The sequence below is a fragment of the Sycon ciliatum genome, chromosome 2 (assembly GCF_964019385.1).
Source record: "Sycon ciliatum chromosome 2, ocSycCili1.1, whole genome shotgun sequence".
In the NCBI taxonomy this organism is placed as follows: Eukaryota; Metazoa; Porifera; class Calcarea; order Leucosolenida; family Sycettidae; genus Sycon; species Sycon ciliatum.
Window position 1 is genome coordinate 1474307 of NC_088644.1, and position 18813 is coordinate 1493119.

Here is an 18813-nt window from a genome sequence, read left to right on the forward strand (position 1 = left end):
AGTGTCTGTTCACTGCGGATTCTACTAATGGTACAAGGCGCGGTATCCTGCACCGAGTTGGCGCTCAAACAATGTAGTCCAGACCACAAAGATGCAAACTACGTTGTTCTGTTTTTTTTTTTTTTTTTTTTTTTTTTTTTTATTGGGAACACAGCCCTACAAAGAGACATGTGGAGACAAACACAAGACAAGACACAGGGGATGTAGGGACGACGTGCCGATGTACAGGGAGCAACTCGACCGACCAGGGGTCTCGGCGTTAGCGTTGCAACCTGGCATCGAAAAAAAGGGGGGGTGCATGGTCAGGTAGCAAAAATAATAATTTGGTGCGAGAAAGGGGCGCTAGTATTGCACCAAATAATATAAATTAATACGTGTAATGACTAAGCCAGAAGGGAAAATGAAGAAAGAGGACAGTAATCATAACAAGCAAGTAGTAGTAGAGAGGTAAATACTAAATGGGTCTCAAATCTCAATATCATCGTCACAGGTACTGTGTGGACCACAGCCATCTCTTTCGGATTAGATCCTTACATACGTTGACCTTGAAGGTTTGGAGGCGTCTTGAATGAGGCTCGTGAAGCAGGAGGTCCGCAGGCAGGTTGTTCCAGGGTGTGATGGCGAAGAAGGGGAAGGATCGCAGGAGGTAGTCAGGGGCTGTGCGAGGGGGTGTCCACTTCAGCTGAAAGGCATGGTGCGTCTGACGTGTTTGCCGTGTGCACATGCTAGCTACGGCAGGGGGCTTGGTTGGTGGCAGCATGGCCTTTACCTGGGGAGGCCCTGGAATGTAGTGCAGCTTGAACAAGTATGACAGGGCTGCCACCATCCGACGAAGCTGAAGACTTTGGAGGATGGTTCCAGGTCCCAGGAAATGCAGGGCACGTTGCTGAACCTTGTCCAGCTGGGCCATGTTAGTTGCGGCTGCGCTCGACCAGGCCAGTGGGGCATATTCAAGTAGGGGTCGCACGAATCCCTTGTAGACCGTCACTCGACCATGGTCGTCCAGGATGGGTGCTGCCTTTCGTAGGAAACCCAGCCTTTGGGAGGCGCGCAGTGCAACACTGCGAGTGTGCGCTCTGTAGGAGAGAGTGGGGTCGAGCATGACTCCCAGCAGCTTCAGGGTATCTGTCTCCTGGAGTGCTTCACCTCCAAAGGTGACTGGTGGAGTGCAGGGGGGAACGTGCTTGCGATGTAGAGTCATGCGCTGTGTCTTGGCTGGCTCAAAACAGATATGCCACTTGCGGCCCCACTCCTCAAGACTGTTGAGGGACCCTTGGAGGGAGGCGGTGGACTGTTGGAGATCGTCAGTTGGCTGTACTAAGCTGTAGAGTGTGGTGTCGTCTGCAAAGCTGCTCAGCTGCGTTCCTGGAGTTAAACATTGTTCAATGTCACAGGTGTATAGAAGGAAGAGGCTGGGTCCTAGGATGCTGCCTTGGGGGACACCAGCCTGGATGGGTTGAGCATCTGACGTCTGGCCTCCAACCACAACGCGGATGTTTCGGTTGGTGAGGTAGTCCTGTAGCCATACAAGCAGGCGTCCGTCGACGCCGGCCTGCTTTGCTTTGTACAGCACTCCTGTGTGCGATACCCGGTCAAACGCACCGGCAATATCCACGGCGAGGACCTGGACACAACCGCCAGTACTTATGGTGTGGACCCATTCATGTTGGAGAGCCGTTAAGATATCTGCGGTTCCTCTACCACGTCGGAATCCAAACTGGCTGTTTGGCAACCCCTCATGCTTCTCTAGGTAGTTAACCAGTTGCGTGTTTACAATGCCCTCCATGACTTTCGACATTATCGTTAGCAGTGATATTGGTCGGTAGTTAGATGCCAAAGATCTGGAGGACCGTTTGTGAACTGGGACTACATGGGCAAGTTTCCATGCCCCGGGTTGCACACCGGCTAAGAAGCAGAGGGTGAAGAGCTTTGCCAGTGGGTCTGCAAGTTCAGATGAGCACATCTTGAGCACACGAGCAGAGATGCCATCCGGTCCAGTTGCTTTTGATACAGCCAAGTTCGCCAAGTGCCGTTTGACCGTTGCTGCGCGGAAGTGAATGTGCTTTAGCGTGGCATAGGCAGGTCGTTGCAGGTCAGGCAGGTCAGCAGCACAGAGGTCGTTATTGCCAAGGCTACACTTGTTCGCAAAATGCGCTGCAAAGCAATCGGCTTTCTCACGAGAAGAGTGGAACTCTTGTCCTGCAGGGTTGGTCAGCAGGGGGATGTCAGAGCAACGTCCCTTGCCTGCTGCGCTCTTGATGGTTGACCACCACTCTTTGTCCCGGAGGGAACCTGCAGTAAGCTTGTTGCGAATTCTACGTTGATGTGCTAATCGCGCTGCATGACACGCTTCCACTTCTTGGTTAACAGTTGTGATGTACTGTTTACCGATTACACGCAATGTCCATCACGTCACCACATACTGAGTAGCGTTCGACGAATCGAGAAAGAGGTGTTATAGGGTACAAGTGAAGGGGTACCAATAATAATTAAAATCGAAGTAACTTGGTTAGACTGTGAAGGGTGCGAAACTCTCATAGCAATTGCTTCCTTGCTCTTGAGTAGTATTGCGTCAACATGCTGACCACGGATGAAAGTTAGACAAAGGGGAATGTCTTTTGCAGTTTCATCACTGGCCTACTCTTTTTCAAGCTGGCATACCATCACAAACCTGGTCGGGGCAATTTTGCCGAAACGAGCGGGTCTGCTCTAAGCTACTTCCTATGAATGAATCTGCAGTAAGTCTACCCACTGCTACTAAAAATATACCGAACTCAGAACGGCTCGTTGTACAATGTGCGATCTCTACTGCTATACATTACTGCCGGCGACAGCGAAAGACAAAGGGGTAAAGACGTTAGTAATGCCTGTTGAATGACGTCACGAACACCGTGGACTCCAGCCAGCACTAGCGCATACGCGCTGCATAGGTAGATTCCGGGCAACAATATAACCCTCTGACTAGCAGAAACGGCACCATTCGTCGAGTCACAGGCTACGAGTACGCTTCACAACGGGTCATCTCCTATTCTTCTTTACGTTGCTAGACTCCAGCAGTCACTCTGAAATAAAAACCAACCAACCAACCAACTCTCCTGTAATAGTGTGGATCAGGACTATCCTGTCGTTCCGTGCATTCTATCCGTATCTCCCGGACCAGAACTTGCTGCTGTTCTCTGGACAAGCCAGTCACCTCACTTGTTTTGGCTACCATTGTGGTCGAAAAAGTACAGCCAATTCCCAGAGACTCGGTTGGCTGTTTGACACTGCACTAGTTGTCACGTTCGTAATGTCTTCCTCAAGGAACACGTCAGAAGCAGAAGGCCGCCAAGGGATGACGGGAGCTCAACTACCCAGCTACACGACGCAGTATTTTCCGCCGTTGGACTCACAACGTCCAAAGATGCCTACTGTACAGGGTAAGGGATGAAAGTCGAACGTTTTGCAACCTAGTGTACATAATGTCTTGGGATTTTGCACCTGTATGCTCTGTACATTATGTCTTGGGATATTGAGTGTTTCCAGTATCGGATAAAAACTTGAGAATATTATCCTGCTAGACATGGTTTCTGCCCCGATATATTTGCTTTGTAAATTGTCTAGTTTCTGCTCTCTAGCGTGGATGGGACTTCATGTGTGTGTGTGTGTGTGTGTGTGTGTGTGTGTGTGTTTGTGTGTGTGTGTGTCTGTGTGTGAAGCTATCATCGCCTTCGGCGATGGGCTTTCCAAAGGTCCAAAGGTGTGTGAAATGGGCTGTGAATCACGGCCGGCATGGAATTTTCTAAGTCAGTCAGTAGAAGCTGTCGAACACAGTCACTACATCTAATCCCCGTCTGGCCAAGACAGTGTAAATGTTTATCAAGCGTGTTAGAATGGACTGGGATGGAGAGCCCAATAGGATTGTATAAGGATTTAGTGAGCAATTCACCTCCCCCCTCCCCTCACCTTCCCCTCCTATGTTGTCATATAACTTAGGACCTTCCAATTTGGAAGGCTGTTGGAGTGCGCATCCAAGGCTTGCTAGAGCTGATAGCCAGTTAGTTGTAGAACGTCAGTACCGTCGGTGAGTGTCGTGCAAAGTTATCGCATGAGCTGATTGTTGAGTGACTGGTGGTGTTAGTGGACATTATAGCGGAACTTGTAGTTCCTTGGTAATTTTTCCTTTCTACAAAAAATTGTCAGTGAATTTTCTGTGTGTTCATTGCTGGGTATAACCAATCGAAAATGAAGATCTAATTTTCCTCGCAGTATGACCTTGAATTTGGAATTCAACTCATGTATACAGTCGGGCAGTAAGTTTTGACTGTAGGGTGGAAAGTAAAATATAGTTTTATACGATGAGAAGTTAGTTTGTCACTCATGGTAGAATTCTTAGGCTTAGCGAATCTTTGATGGAGAGACTGGGCTGGACAACGATAGGCATGGTGATAAGTCCCTATCCGCCCTGCACTTTGATCTGATGTAGCAGCTAGCGGAATGTACATGTACATGTACATACTAAGGTGTCAGACCTCAGCAGCTTCGCATGGCCAGCTACTATATCGGACCTTGACAGCCTGGCACGGCCAACCACTCTACTAGACCTCAGCAACCTGCCATGGATCAGGCTCTTGCACAACCTGCCAGTGGGCGGGAGAGAAGGAGAGCTCTTATTTCAAACTTACATAATGTCATTGCAAGCAGTTTATATTAAACATGTCCTCGCTGTCACAAGTCAGCGAATCTCCTTTTCCTCACGCAGTTAGAATGTCGTTTCCTAATTGCAGATCCGGCAATGTGTAGAAAGTAAGCGCACAACACTGACAGTAAAGGTCAAGCAAAAACAGTAGCAACGAATCAGCTAACTACCCACAGAGACAGTCAGAAAGCTCGGGCGAAATGAGTGCATTTTAGCCACTGGGTTTACTCACTGTCGCTTATCCTTTCTTGACCCAAAATGCAGTAGTCAACGAGCCGCTTGAAACGAAAAGCAAACAGTACTAATTGCGTGGGAATTTGCGAAGAACTAGTATGATTGCGTGGCAATCGTGAAACTTCGGATCAACTGGTGCCGGCAAGCAAATCATCGCCAATGGTATATTTACTGTGCTGCTATTGCTGGTTGAATGCACTAACTCCGGGATACTGACAAGTGCGGTGCGACCTTTGTAGACCTTTTCACTGCGTTTTGCAACCAATCAAGGCAAAGTCTTCTACTTCGAACTGAGGTTGAGGAAAGGCGGCGCTCAGGGGACATTGCACTGAAACGTTAGGGAGTTGATAGCTGAGCAGAGGATGGCAAATGTACGTTTCTGTGTCACACAGCTGAGCCAATCACGTACTTCTTTGGAGGTAGTCAGGAAGCTGTGTACTAGTACTTGGCAGATTCAGTGCTGTGGAGTGGTTCGGAGGATGGTTGCTAGAAGTCAAGACGGGAAGCTCGCTGTATGACTTTCATTCCTTCCATAGTGAAGCAGGATCCAGGAGAGAAGCCCCAGCAGAGAGTACGATGAGTGCATCACAGTTTCTAAACTGTAGGTCGCCAAACGGTAGGGAGAACGGAGGAACATATTGTGCGGCTGCAGAGAGAGGTCGCTAAGGGTTCGGAAGGTTTACACCTGCTCTCGGTCTCCTGCATGAAATCAGAAACTGCAAAAGACCGTTCCTACTATCTGGGGAATCTCTGCCGCAAGCTGTGTGATAAATGATGTTCTCTTCGTGTTGAAAAAAATGATGTTCTCTTCGTGTTGAAATCCGGAACTACAATCATGTACATGTAATGAGTGGTCAGGTGGGGGGGGGGGGGTTATTGATACTGAAAAACATGTGTAGAGTTTAAAAAGAAGCCATCATGTACAGCTGCAAGTCGGTCATGTTTTGTTCACTATCAAGTAGTTAGTATCAAGGTGTTCAAGTCCAATAGTAGGCAATACGTCATTGTACTGGTACTAGTACTAGTACTAGCTCATGACTGGGTGTAGACCACACTTGATCGAAAGTGTTCAGGTTCAAGCTTGTGCCTGTTTCTAGTATTGGGAGCCAAGGGCTTGGAAGGAACCTACTTGCTACTCCAGCGTGATGTCATGCTATTTTCTATGGGTAGATAGTAATGCTTGAAAAGTTGAAGTACGTCACTACGTGTACTGTACTTTAGCCCAGTGTAGGTGTCAGCACTAGCCATCATCATCATCATCATCATCATCATCATCATCATCATGAGAAAAGCCTCTTTTACGGGCAAAGCAAATGTATATCATTACAATATGTAAAGTGAACAGGGGAAATCAACACAAAACCAACCGGAAAATGATGAAACACAAAAGCAGTCAAGGAAGTAAATCAATACAAAAACAAGCAATGAACACAGAGTAATAAAAGGGGAAAAAACCAAATAGCATTATATTAAGTTGAGGCCAAAGGCAGCACCCTACTCCGCCTGGCGGCACTGGGCCAGAAATGAGTTCGGCTGTCGCCTCTTGCCGTACGAACCGCGGCAACCGCGGAAGCAGGTGACTGCCCACCGCAGCAAGCAGAAAGACAAACGGGTGCGTAGTATGCCCATTACTAGTGGGTACTTCAGTTCAGTATGGCGCTCAACAAACAGGGAGGCCAATGATTTCAGGAATTGAGTAGTTTCTGGGCCACTAAAGCCGTACGTCGAGAACACAAGTGGCGTGAAGGAGCCGCGCTCCACGTTAACCACACGGCTGGCGTATTGATTTTTCTTGTTTCGCTCGTGAGACTTCAGCTGACTCAGGGCTTGTGATCGAGACAACACAGACGCTGCGGGATGAGTGATCCGCACATCAAAGTAAGCGTCCTGTTGCCACGACCAAAAGCCGCGAGCCCGCACATCCAGACGAGCTTCTGCGCATCGGTTGAGGGAACGACCACCAGGCAAATGCTCACTGCTGCAGGGCAATAGCCGGGGCTCCGTCTCTACGTCCACCACTCCAGCCTCCCTCAGTAGTCCAGCAACCAAGTCCCGCACCTCATTGTGACGGGCAATGGTATAGCCGCCAGTGGCACAGGTAAGTGCATGAGCGGGGCTGAGAGGCACACCACAAACACATGAATCGGGTAGCCCACTCAACCTCCGCCCATAGCGGATGCACAGGGCATCACGGAAGTCGGATTTCTTCAGGATGGTTCCATCTTGCCACCGCGGGGCAACAGTCAACCATGACGATACTCCCTTTTCGGACGCGATTTCAACAAGAAATTGTTGCTCCGAGCTCAAGTCCGCCTTAATGTCTTGTTGCCGGCTGCATAGGCTCCGCATTTTGCTTGTCCGAGTCGAGCGTGCCAGCTGGCGGGTGTCCCCAACAGCATCGCGGACGGGATCATGATTGGAGAGCCTCACTCGGTCGGCAACCTCCTGGGTTGTATCACCGGAGCCCTCTGACTGGGCAGTATCCGACAAATCGCTCCTTGCCATATCACCAGGCACGCTTGGAGGGTTCGCATATGTGCCAGTCAACAGTAGCTGAACAAGAGGCTTTGTGATGCTCAAGGATGCTGCGAGCTCTGCTGGTGCACTATCCTGCAACAGAGGGAGGGCCAAACCACCAAGACGCACTGGAAATGACATCAGCTCTCTCTCAGGGCTACCAGGACGAACGCCATCCCCCAGAAGGGCAGGTATCAGGCAATCATTGATCCTCTCATCAAGCTCGGCCAGTATCTCAGCCGAACAAGGTGAGCAACGCAAGTGGTATGTCCATGTGGATGACAGACCCTTCGTAAAAACGGTGTATGCGGCCTGAGGCTGAGTGACAGCCATCCCCGTCAGGGAATCCAGAACCTGCTTCCATTTATCCACCTTCTTGGCCATGAAGGCAGAGCAGAACTCCTCACTGCCAATCGCTCCGCCGAGGTGACGGTTGCCGCTGGTCTTGATGGTAACTCCAGTGGCGGAGAAGAGGCGCTGGGCCTCTTCCTCATGCTCCGGCTTGACCAGCAACACTGATTTCTGTGGGTTTGGAAAGTATCCATAGTCAGGGCCCAGTTGGCTTATGTCTCCCCAGTATGTGGACAATGAAGAAACGCGGCCACCTGCAGAATCGTCGTCCGCGTACCAAACCTGAGCCACAGATGGATTGGATTCCTGGAGGCGCCGAATCATCGGGACTGTAGCGATACCATACAGAGCCATGGCCAGCGGATCGCCCTGGCAAGTACCCTCCAGTGACTCAATCTCCCCGCCGCCGGAGACGAAGAGACGAATTGAAGAACTGTACGTGTTCTGGAACACCTTTGCCATAGCGGGGCATACATAGGGCACGTTATGGAGGGCCGCGTTTCTATTCAATGAATTGAACGCATTCGTAGCATCTACAAACAAGATGCCTTCCGTGTCCTCTCGTGCGAACAACTCCTGCATTGCATGAACCCCTGCCTCACAGGCAGACGGCACCCCAATGCACAATTGCATGGGAGCAGTAGCACGCAGTACATCGGACTCAAGCACCCGCATAACGGCACGACACACAAGCCGGCGGAACACTTCACCCACTGCAATCGGCCGCACACCTGGGTGTTTGTCCAATGGAATAAGTCTAGCGGCGGTAAATGCGGATAGGTGTTCCGGATCCAAGTCCTCCGAGCACAGGCATTGGGCAAAGCTGGCAAGAGCAGTACAGAGACCATCTGACGATTTGCGATAACAGGTTAGCATCCGGCACCACGCGTCAGAGTCCAGACCAGATGGGCCCGAGGACCCCTTCATCTGTCGGCCCAGACGTCGGATGAGCTCCGGTGTGATTTTCTGGAACACTATACTGTTGATTGGCTCCGGGTCGCCGGCGAGAAGTATCGAAACCGGGGGCTCGGCAGCAGGTGGATGTTTTTGCAACAGTGCCTCCTTCACGGTAGTTCCAGTTTCTTCGTCCACTACATCTGTCATATCCAGCACATCATTGGAAGAATCACTGGACAGGTAGCGAATGGCAGACTTAATTTTTCCCGAAAATACCAGGTTGCTGAATGTGATATCACTCTTCTCTCCTCCACCAGACGAGGTAGAGTACCGGGGCTTGAGACGATCCTGAAGGGACTCTCCTTCAGTAGTCAGATCATCTATTCGGCCAGATTTCCATAGAGTGAGTCGACGCCGTAAATGGTCGCTATAGTTTGACATCATCTTAGAATCATGCGGACGCTGGCACATCATCATCATCATCATCATGTGACCAAGCCGCTTTTACGGGCAACAATATTATGAATATAAAACGCAAGGTATTGTAAGAGCAATTTTCTGAAAATAATGTTAAAACACGAAATATAAAAATGCATTATCACACCGTAGCCACTTTTATGGGCAAATTCCAATACAAGGCAATAAGAAAACGAGGATAAAGTTAACCTTTTAACCCAAAGAAAAGACAAAAGATGTCAACAATAGAACTACAAAAATAAAAAACAAACATCAGGTCATAAAAACTACTTTAAAACATAACCAAATGACAGCAAAGCGTGGAGAATGAGATTGACTTACAAAACAAAAGTAGTCCTACTATGCTTACAAAACAGAATCTACCTACACCACTGAGGAAGAAACATTAAATGATTGCAGTCTCACAAACACCGGCCTCTATCTAACGACCATCATCATCATCATCATCATCATCATCATCATCATCATGTGACCAAGCCGCTTTTACGGGCAACAATATTATGAATATAAAACGCAAGGTATTGTAAGAGCAATTTTCTGAAAATAATGTTAAAACACGAAATATAAAAATGCATTATCACACCGTAGCCACTTTTATTTATTTACTTTTCATCATCATCATCATCATCATCATCATTATCATGTGACCAAGCCGCTTTTACGGGCAACAATATTATGAATATAAAACGCAAGGTATTGTAAGAGCAATTTTCTGAAAATAATGTTAAAACACGAAATATAAAAATGCATTATCACACCGTAGCCACTTTTATGGGCAAATTCCAATACAAGGCAATAAGAAAACGAGGATGAAGTTAACCTTTTAGCCCAAAGAAAAGACAAAAGATGTCAACAATAGAACTACAAATATAAAAAACAAACATCAGGTCATAAAAACTACTTTAAAACATAACCAAATGACAGCAAAGCGTGGAGAATGAGATTGACTTACAAAACAAAAGTAGTCCTACTATGCTTACAAAACAGAATCTACCTACACCACTAAAGAAGAAACGTTAAATGATTGCATCCTCATCATCATCATCATCATCATTATCATCATCATCATCATCATGTGACCAAGCCGCTTTTACGGGCAACATCATCATCATCATCATCATCATCATCATCATCATACCAAGCCGCTTTTACGGGCAACAATATTATGAATATAAAACGCAAGGTATTGTAAGAGCAATTTTCTGAAAATAATGTTAAAACACGAAATATAAAAATGCATTATCACACCGTAGCCACTTTTATGGGCAAATTCCAATACAAGGCAATAAGAAAACGAGGATGAAGTTAACCTTTTAACCCAAAGAAAAGACAAAAAATGTCAACAATAGAACTATAAACATAAAAAACAAACATCAGGTCATAAAAACTACTTTAAAACATAACCAAATGACAGCAAAGCGTGGAGAATGAGATTGACTTACAAAATCATCATCATCATCATCATTTGAACAGCCTCTTCTACGGGCAAGCAAAAACGCAATACATCAAAATTCAAATAGAATGAAAAAAGAGAGGAAAATGAACACAAAGTGCACTGGAACTCAATATAAAAAGGAACGCAAAGTGCAGTTGAACACAATGAGCATGGGGCATAGGGCCACCAATCGGAGAAGACCGGCTCATAATGGAAAATAAAAGAACAAACATAAGACACCCGTACACATCAACGTGCTCTAAGGGTATGGCAGCTTGTTAAAAAGCTGTGGCGCGGGCGCTTGTATGATGCCCGCGAACCACGTATGCAGGTAATACACCAGCGGAGCAAACACAGCGACAATACAGATCGAAGTTGTCCCATGACTACAGAATAATGTAACTCAGGATTTTTCTCAACAACAAGCGATACCAAATTTTTCAAAAAGCGAGACCCCTCTGGCCCACACATGCCTGAAGTTGAAAAAACTAACGGTGTAAATGATGCTCTCTCTACAATATTTACACGGGCACAATATTCTCTCTTTTTGGCCTGTTCATGGGTCTTCAGCTGACGCAGGACGTCTGTACGCGACAGCAGGCTTGCCTTCGGGTGTGTTACCCGTACATCAAAAAAGGCATCCTGCTGCCGGGTCCAGAAGCCCCGCGCCCTGATATCCAGACGCGCCTCCAAAGACCGGTTCGCAGTTCGATGTGGTAGTGTTTCTCCTTCGAACGGCTTGAGAAGAGGCTCCTTCTCCACATCTGGTAGTATTTCCCGAATAGCTTCTGACAGAATGTCCCGGATCTCGTTATGTCTTGCAATTGGGTAACCACCCGCCGGGCAACTCATGGCATGATCTATTGTCATGTCTTGCCCACAAATACAGGAACTGGACACTCCCTCCAATGACAAACCATATCGAATACAAACAGCATCACGAAAATCCGATTTGTTCAGGATTGAACTGGGCGTTATGAAAGACGGCATGGAGGATAACCAATTTGAAACACCCTTCTCACCAGCCGTTTCCAACAAAAGCTGTTGCGCCGGCGGTAGCATGGGGCGCAACTGTGCCACTCTTTCATCCTGTTTCTTTTGCCGCTGCTGACGTGACTGACGTGCCCGCTGCCGAACATCCCCGATGGCATCAAGGGTAACATCTGCGCCCGAGCCTCCGGCTGCGTCATCCAGGCTAGTGATCCCCAGCCGTGGTACAGGATGTAGGCGGAAATCATCGGGTAGAGATGACGATAAAATCAACCCGGGAGAATGGCCCCGAACATTGTGAGGCTGTTCCGCGCCCGCAACGGTCAGAGGCTGTGTGGAGGACTGGTATGGAGCAGCAGGTGCCTCTTCTGGAGGCGTTAATGTATCTGGCGGTACAATCAGGCGCACGAACGGCTCAGTGATCTTTGTTGAGGCCGCATACTCCACAGGCGCCAGGGAAGGCAGAATCGGCACAGCAAGACCACCACATCTCGTTGGCAGAGACAGAAGCTCCCGCTGTGAGCTATTGGGGTCGAACTCATGGCCCAGGAGAGCTGGTAAAAGCTCCGAATCGATAACCTGGCCAGGTACCTGAAGAACCTCAGGGCTGTGCTGTGTGGCACGGAGATGGTATTGCCACCGGCCAGCCAGACCCTTGGTTAACACCACGTATGCCGCGTGTGGCTGGGTCCTCGCCAGTCCAGCCAGAGACTTGAGTTCTTGTGCCCAGCAACGCGACTTTGCGGATATACATTCTTCGGTATACCTGGCCGATCCCAGCACACCGCCCAAGTATCGGGCTCCTTCGGCTGATATAGTCACCCCAGTACCGTCAAACACCTCTCTCGCTCGATCGAGGTGCTCTGGCTTCGTAACGAGGATGGTCTTGGCTGCATTGGCGTGGTAACCATATCCGCGGCCAGCCTGTTCCAGAGTATCCCAGTACTGTCGGAGCTGCAGGAGTCTATCCGCCGCCGCATCGTCATCTGCATACCAGGACTGGACGACCGACGGGCAAGCCGCTGCCAGGTGCTTCACCAGAGGTGCTGTGGCAACAGCATACACTGCCATTGCCAATGGGTCCCCTTGGCATGTCCCTTCCTGTGACAATATCTCACCGCCACCAGCAACGAAAAGGCGAATTGGCGAGCTGTAGGTGTTGGCAAACACTTTGCCTAGAGCAGGGCAAATGCGGGGAACGTTATGGAGTGCGGCCTGACGATTAAGCGAGTTGAATGCATTTGATGCGTCGACCAACAATACTCCTTCCGTATTTGGTCCAGCGAACATGGACGTCATTGCGTGAACTGAGGCTTCGCAGGCTGATGGAACACCAACACATGTCTGGTGGGGGGCAGTTACGCGGAGGACGTCGTGTTCCGTGATCCTCGCAATAGCTCTGCAGATCAGTCTCCTATGCACCTCACCGACCGCGATTGGGCGCACACCTGGTTGTTTGTCGAGTGGAATCAGGCGAGCCGATGTAAACCCCAACATTGATTCTGGCTCCACGGTCACCGTGCACAGACATTGTGCGGCAGCAGCCAATGCAGAGCAGAGAGTATCTGAAGCCTTCTTAAAACACGTCAGCATTCTACACCATGCATCAGAATCCAGGCCGGACGGGCCCGACGATCCGTGCATCCGCCGGCTTAATTTACGAATCAGCTCCGGTGTGATTCTCTGGAACAAGATGTTGCTGGCTTCGGCCGGATCACCAGGAAGGAGGACATCTTCGGAAGGCTGAGTCGCGATGGGGTGCTTCTCCAGCAATACCTCACGAACTGTAGCACCTGTGGACGGATTCCCAATTTCATCCATTCCCAGAACCCTTCCAGAGGATGCCGGGTCCAGATACCTGATGGCTGAATGGATGCGTCCCGAGAACACCAGCCTGCTGAACTTGACGTCATCCAGTTCCTCTGGGCGATCCGGTGCCGTAGGGACACGCCTGGGAAGATGAGCCTGAATGCAGGCACACTCCTCGACTAGTTCCTTGATGGCTCCTCGTTGCCATAGACCCATACGGCGGCGCAGATGATCCGCCTGATTGCATTGCAGTCTCGAGTCGTGTGGCTGCTGTAGCAGGAGGTGGCAGGCAACTGATACAGCTCTCCAGGCCACACATCGTATATCTGAGCCATCAGCAAAACAATTAATGAGCCGAGACAATTCCCCAACAAATAGAATGCCGGCCGAGCCATGAGGAACAATGAATAGGTTGCGCCTCCACGTGACCACTACCTCATATGCTGCCTTCACCGACTGCACGAAATGGTCCCTTACACTTGCATCCTCCAAGCGCGATGTTGCATTCACTGGGCGTTGACTGTCAGCAAGACCAGCCAAGAACAATGTATCACCTCCAGGAGATTCATGCTCTGCCCCGACGGCAGAGATATTGGCAGGAGGTGGTGATGTCACATCTATTCCGTGAGGACGATCAGGGGTCGCACTTTGATTGACCGTGGCAAGGTGTGGGGAGCACTCATCACCCTCCTCGCCATTCTCACTAGAGCCGGAGGCTCTAGAGCCGGAGGCATTCTCACTAGAGCCGCCATCACCTTCCTGGCTGCTATTAACAGAGGCATCAAAAGCACTTGCCACGGTGAGAGGAGGTGCCAAATCCCGAGAGACAGAATGAATAACCGGAGGCCGCGACTGTAGACTTGCACCATCCACACCACAAGAGAGAGCTGGGTCCACACCAGCACTGGCGATAGGCGGTGGTTGGCTGCGTAGCACTCTGGCAGCTGCAGACACATTGCAGCAAGTGCTGGGCGTAGACCTACTCGGGTAGCAATCGCTACAAACTCTCCCAGCCTTCACACACGAACATCGTGTACATGCTCTGCCCGTCTGGCACCTACAGCAAGGCATCAGGCCAACCACCCAGTCAGCGCGGAACACGGATAGCGCAGACCCCTGGTGACAGCCCGGCAAGGCAAGTGCCACGACCTGGACCAGCAACAGCAGGAGAAACATCCGTCACTAGTAAGCGCCCATGAGTGGCGCAAGCACTTCACCTCAGCGCGTGATGCAGCGTGATGCAGCGATGTAGCTAATCCAGCTTGGCGCAACGCACGACTCAGCCCTTGCGCTAAGGATTCGACCAGACCTGGACCAGGAGACTTCATCCAATGGCAGGACACTGCCAAACCTAGCCAACTTGAAGATATAACAGCTGCTCCAGTCAACTCCAGACCAAACAGCAATCAAGCAGCTCAGCAGCCAAGCAAGCTTCTTCCTCCAACCAGAGCAGCCAAAAGTCCAACCGATCGCCGCAAGCGCATCCGAATCATCATCATCATCATCATCATCATCATCATCATCATCATCATCATCATCATTTGAACAGCCTCTTCTACGGGCAAGCAAAAACGCAATACATCAAAATTCAAATAGAATGAAAAAAGAGAGGAAAATGAACACAAAGTGCACTGGAACTCAATATAAAAAGGAACGCAAAGTGCAGTTGAACACAATGAGCATGGGGCATTGGGCCACCAATCGGAGAAGACCGGCTCATAATGGAAAATAAAAGAACAAACATAAGACACCCGTACACATCAACGTGCTCTAAGGGTATGGCATCATCATCATCATCATCATCATCATCATCATCATCATCATCATGAGAAAAGCCTCTTTTACGGGCAAAGCAAATGTATATCATTACAATATGTAAAGTGAACAGGGGAAATCAACACAAAACCAACCGGAAAATGATGAAACACAAAAGCAGTCAAGGAAGTAAATCAATACAAAAACAAGCAATGAACACAGAGTAATAAAAGGGGAAAAACCAAATAGCATTATATTAAGTTGAGGCCAAAGGCAGCACCCTACTCCGCCTGGCGGCACTGGGCCAGAAATGAGTTCGGCTGTCGCCTCTTGCCGTACGAACCGCGGCAACCGCGGAAGCAGGTGACTGCCCATCGCAGCAAGCAGAAAGACAAACGGGTGCGTAGTATGCCCATTACTAGTGGGTACTTCAGTTCAGTATGGCGCTCAACAAACAGGGAGGCCAATGATTTCAGGAATTGAGTAGTTTCTGGGCCACTAAAGCCGTACGTCGAGAACACAAGTGGCGTGAAGGAGCCGCGCTCCACGTTAACCACACGGCTGGCGTATTGATTTTTCTTGTTTCGCTCGTGATCATCATCATCATCATCATCATCATCATTGGAAACGGCCTCTTGTACGGGCTTGAAACGGTGATAACCGAGATTAGGGAGGCCCACTTCAGTCAGTATTTTCAAGTATCAAACAATTGCTATCTTTAATTGCTATCTTTAATATCTTATTTGCACATTGTCAATTTCTGCTTTGCTATGTAACACAGCATTCGATGGGACATATCAACAGGCACAGACAGGGCTGCAAGCTGCAGAGACATATGTCGGTCCAGTACAGCCTGATCCCAACAATAGCTTAACTCAGCCTATTGCAAACCAACCGCAGCCTGTTGGTCAGCAGCACAGCCTTATTGGACAACCTATCAACACTGGTGGCTTCAGTAATATTGTGGGGCTTAGACCATCATTAGTGGAGTCAACACTGGGTCTCCCACCACAGCCTCAACCAACCATTGGTCTTATGTCATCACCAGCACAATTTCCGATTCTCTACAGCCAGGAAATGAGTCACCTCTTCCATGCCACTGCTAGCAGCTATCTGCCGAGTAGTGTCCCAGCAATGCACGGCAGTATGGCCAGCTCTAACCATCCTGCGGAAATGCACGCCGGCTTTCCACAGACCCCACTGAACCATCTAGCACAAGGCGTCGAGTATCAACCGGAAAACCCCTCTGCCCCTCCACTGTTTGGCGGACATCCCAGAAATCTGTGCGAATGGCGTGTAAACAACGGTCTACAATTGTGTGGGTTGGCTTTCTATAGTGTCACCGAACTAGCGCAGCACATAAGCAACGTTCATCTCCAGCAACAGGAAACTACCGAAAAGGAGGATGGCAACGTGCACATCTGCCACTGGGACCAGTGTTCACGCAAGAGAGGATTTAAAGCTAAGTACAAGCTTGTCAACCATATACGAGTTCATACAGGTGAAAAACCCTTTGTCTGCAAACATCAAGACTGCACACGCAAAGCATTCGCAAGATCCGAAAACCTGAAGATACACTACAGAGTCCACACAAAGGAAAAGCCGTTTGCCTGCACCTTCCCGGACTGTAAGAAAAGATTCGCAAATTCCTCGGATCGAAAGAAGCACATGAACGTGCACACGAATGATATAACCTACCAATGCAGGGCAGCGGGATGTACGAAGAGATATACACACCCGAGCTCGCTTAGAAAGCACTCCAAGCAGCATGATGCTCGAAATGCAGCCAATGGCGGAAATGCTCTTTCCTACAGTACCACGGACACCAGCGCAGAGAACAGTGACTTGACGACTGCGGATGGTTCTATTGCTGCGGACGGAGAAAGTGATCATGGCAGTTCGATTTCATCTGATGAGGTACTTGCAGACCAGCACCACCACCATCAACAACAAGAAGAACAGCAGCAGCAGCAGCATCAACACCAACATCAACAACAAGGTTTTGCACTTGTGACTTGCATGGACCAGTGTCAGCCTGCACAGCCGCAACACTTACCGCTGGGAACGTCCTCAAGCATGCTGATTGTGAATTCAGCATCCACCTCATCTTTGCCTCAGTTACCTTATCATTTGCACTCTGCCCAGGCTACTGCTAGTAGTGATTTGGTCAACAGTGCACTGCCGACGCCCACACACACACAGCTATCGCTGGTGGCTCACACACCGCAGCACCAGTCATCAACTGTGTCTCAGACGGACAACCATCAGGCACAGAAGCACTCTCTCCCATCGCCGATGCAGCTGCACCAGCAGCATTTTGCACAGCATTCGGCAACTGCTCAGCCAACACTATTTCATGCAGGACAATTGCTGCACCCCGTACTGCCCTCGCAGGTCGCTCACTCTCTGTCAGCACGAAGACACCTACCAAAAAGGCATTACTAAGCAAACAAACATTACACGGCTTGAAAACACTGTTCTCATGAGCTGGACAACTGCCTTTTCAAAATGGCGCTGCAGCCAGCTTCGTGAATGGATGTGTTAACAACTGTCAATAAGGTTTTTAAGGCACATCATCACTTTCAACCAAACAATTTCGTAATTATTATAGCAATGAAAAATATCAATTGTGCACTCATAACCATGTATAAACAATTAAAATGAAACAATTCCAGAACGTTTTCGTGTGACCATCATCAGTGGAACATCGTCACATAGTAAGAATCACTAAAACAACCAGTTATATAGCTAGAGTAACATGAAAAGAAGCGTGAGAATGCAGCACAGCTAGCGGTTATGCATAACGCGTGTAGTGTGAACCTTTGCAGTGTATCTGAGAATGGTAGCAGTAGATGAATGTGGCAGCTGTGAGTGCTTTTTTTTGGTGCTTTTTTTTACGGAGTTCACAATTTTTTTATTATAATTACCTAATTCAATAAAGAGGTATGAAGTGTACAGATGCAAGTTCAATACTCGCTTTTGTGATATTGAATTATCGTATCAACGCTGTCCAAAGCTGAATGTTTTTAAGGTTATTTCATTATAGATGGAGCTAGGTTATTGCTTATTCGGCTGTGGAACTTTGTCAATCAGACGACTGACACATTTGTAGAAGTTCCTTTTTCAAATGTCTTGTCAATTTCATTTTCCGCATGTTGTCTCCACTAACATTACCCATGATGCTGGCCACATGTATATAGCGTCAGTAGAATTGCAGCTCAACATCCTAATCCGCACTGCCTTCAGTCTTGTTTCTACCCACTCACTGTCAGGATCGGGTATTTCCCCTCCAATTAGTAACCATAGTACCCGTTTCTTTTTAGTTCACTTTTTCGGCTGATCTGCTCATTTCGCAGAAATGTGTCGATACTAATGCTGGCCTAACAGATTCTACAACTGCTGAAGAAAGTCTTGTCTTATGCGCTGAGTCTTCAAACACTTATAATTATCGTATCTGTTTTCAAAATAATGGGATGGAATTTTCTTCTTATTCATATGGGAATTTGTGAGCCAGTACTCGAAGTACAGATGTGCAAGCACATCATAGAAAACAATACTCGATAGCGAAGTATTCGTGAGCAAAAATCATAAGAAAGTAACTTGAGACGCTTCTTTTAAAGTTATTTGTGGCTAGACTGAGAAAGCACAAGACAGAGTTAGTGGTACTATG

At 48.5% G+C, this 18813-nt stretch overlaps 1 protein-coding gene across 1 annotated transcript; it reads left to right on the forward strand.

The window, feature by feature from the left end:
- The first annotated feature begins 3001 nt into the window (after positions 1 to 3001).
- LOC135808206 (zinc finger protein ZIC 1-like) lies at positions 3002 to 18607 on the forward strand. The gene is made up of 2 exons (XM_065321361.1): positions 3002 to 3419; positions 15925 to 18607. The coding sequence occupies exons 1-2, from the start codon at positions 3290 to 3292 to the stop codon at positions 17586 to 17588; spliced, it is 1794 nt and encodes a 597-aa protein (XP_065177433.1). The 5' UTR covers positions 3002 to 3289; the 3' UTR covers positions 17589 to 18607.
- The last annotated feature ends 206 nt before the right edge of the window (positions 18608 to 18813 follow it).

Coding starts and splice junctions, on each gene's coding strand:
- LOC135808206 (XM_065321361.1), top strand. CDS start 3,290: ATGTCTTCCTCAAGGAACACGTCAGAAGCAGAAGGCCGCCAAGGGATG. Junction 3,420..15,924: donor AAAGATGCCTACTGTACAGG/GTAAGGGATGAA, acceptor TATGTAACACAG/CATTCGATGGGACATATCAA.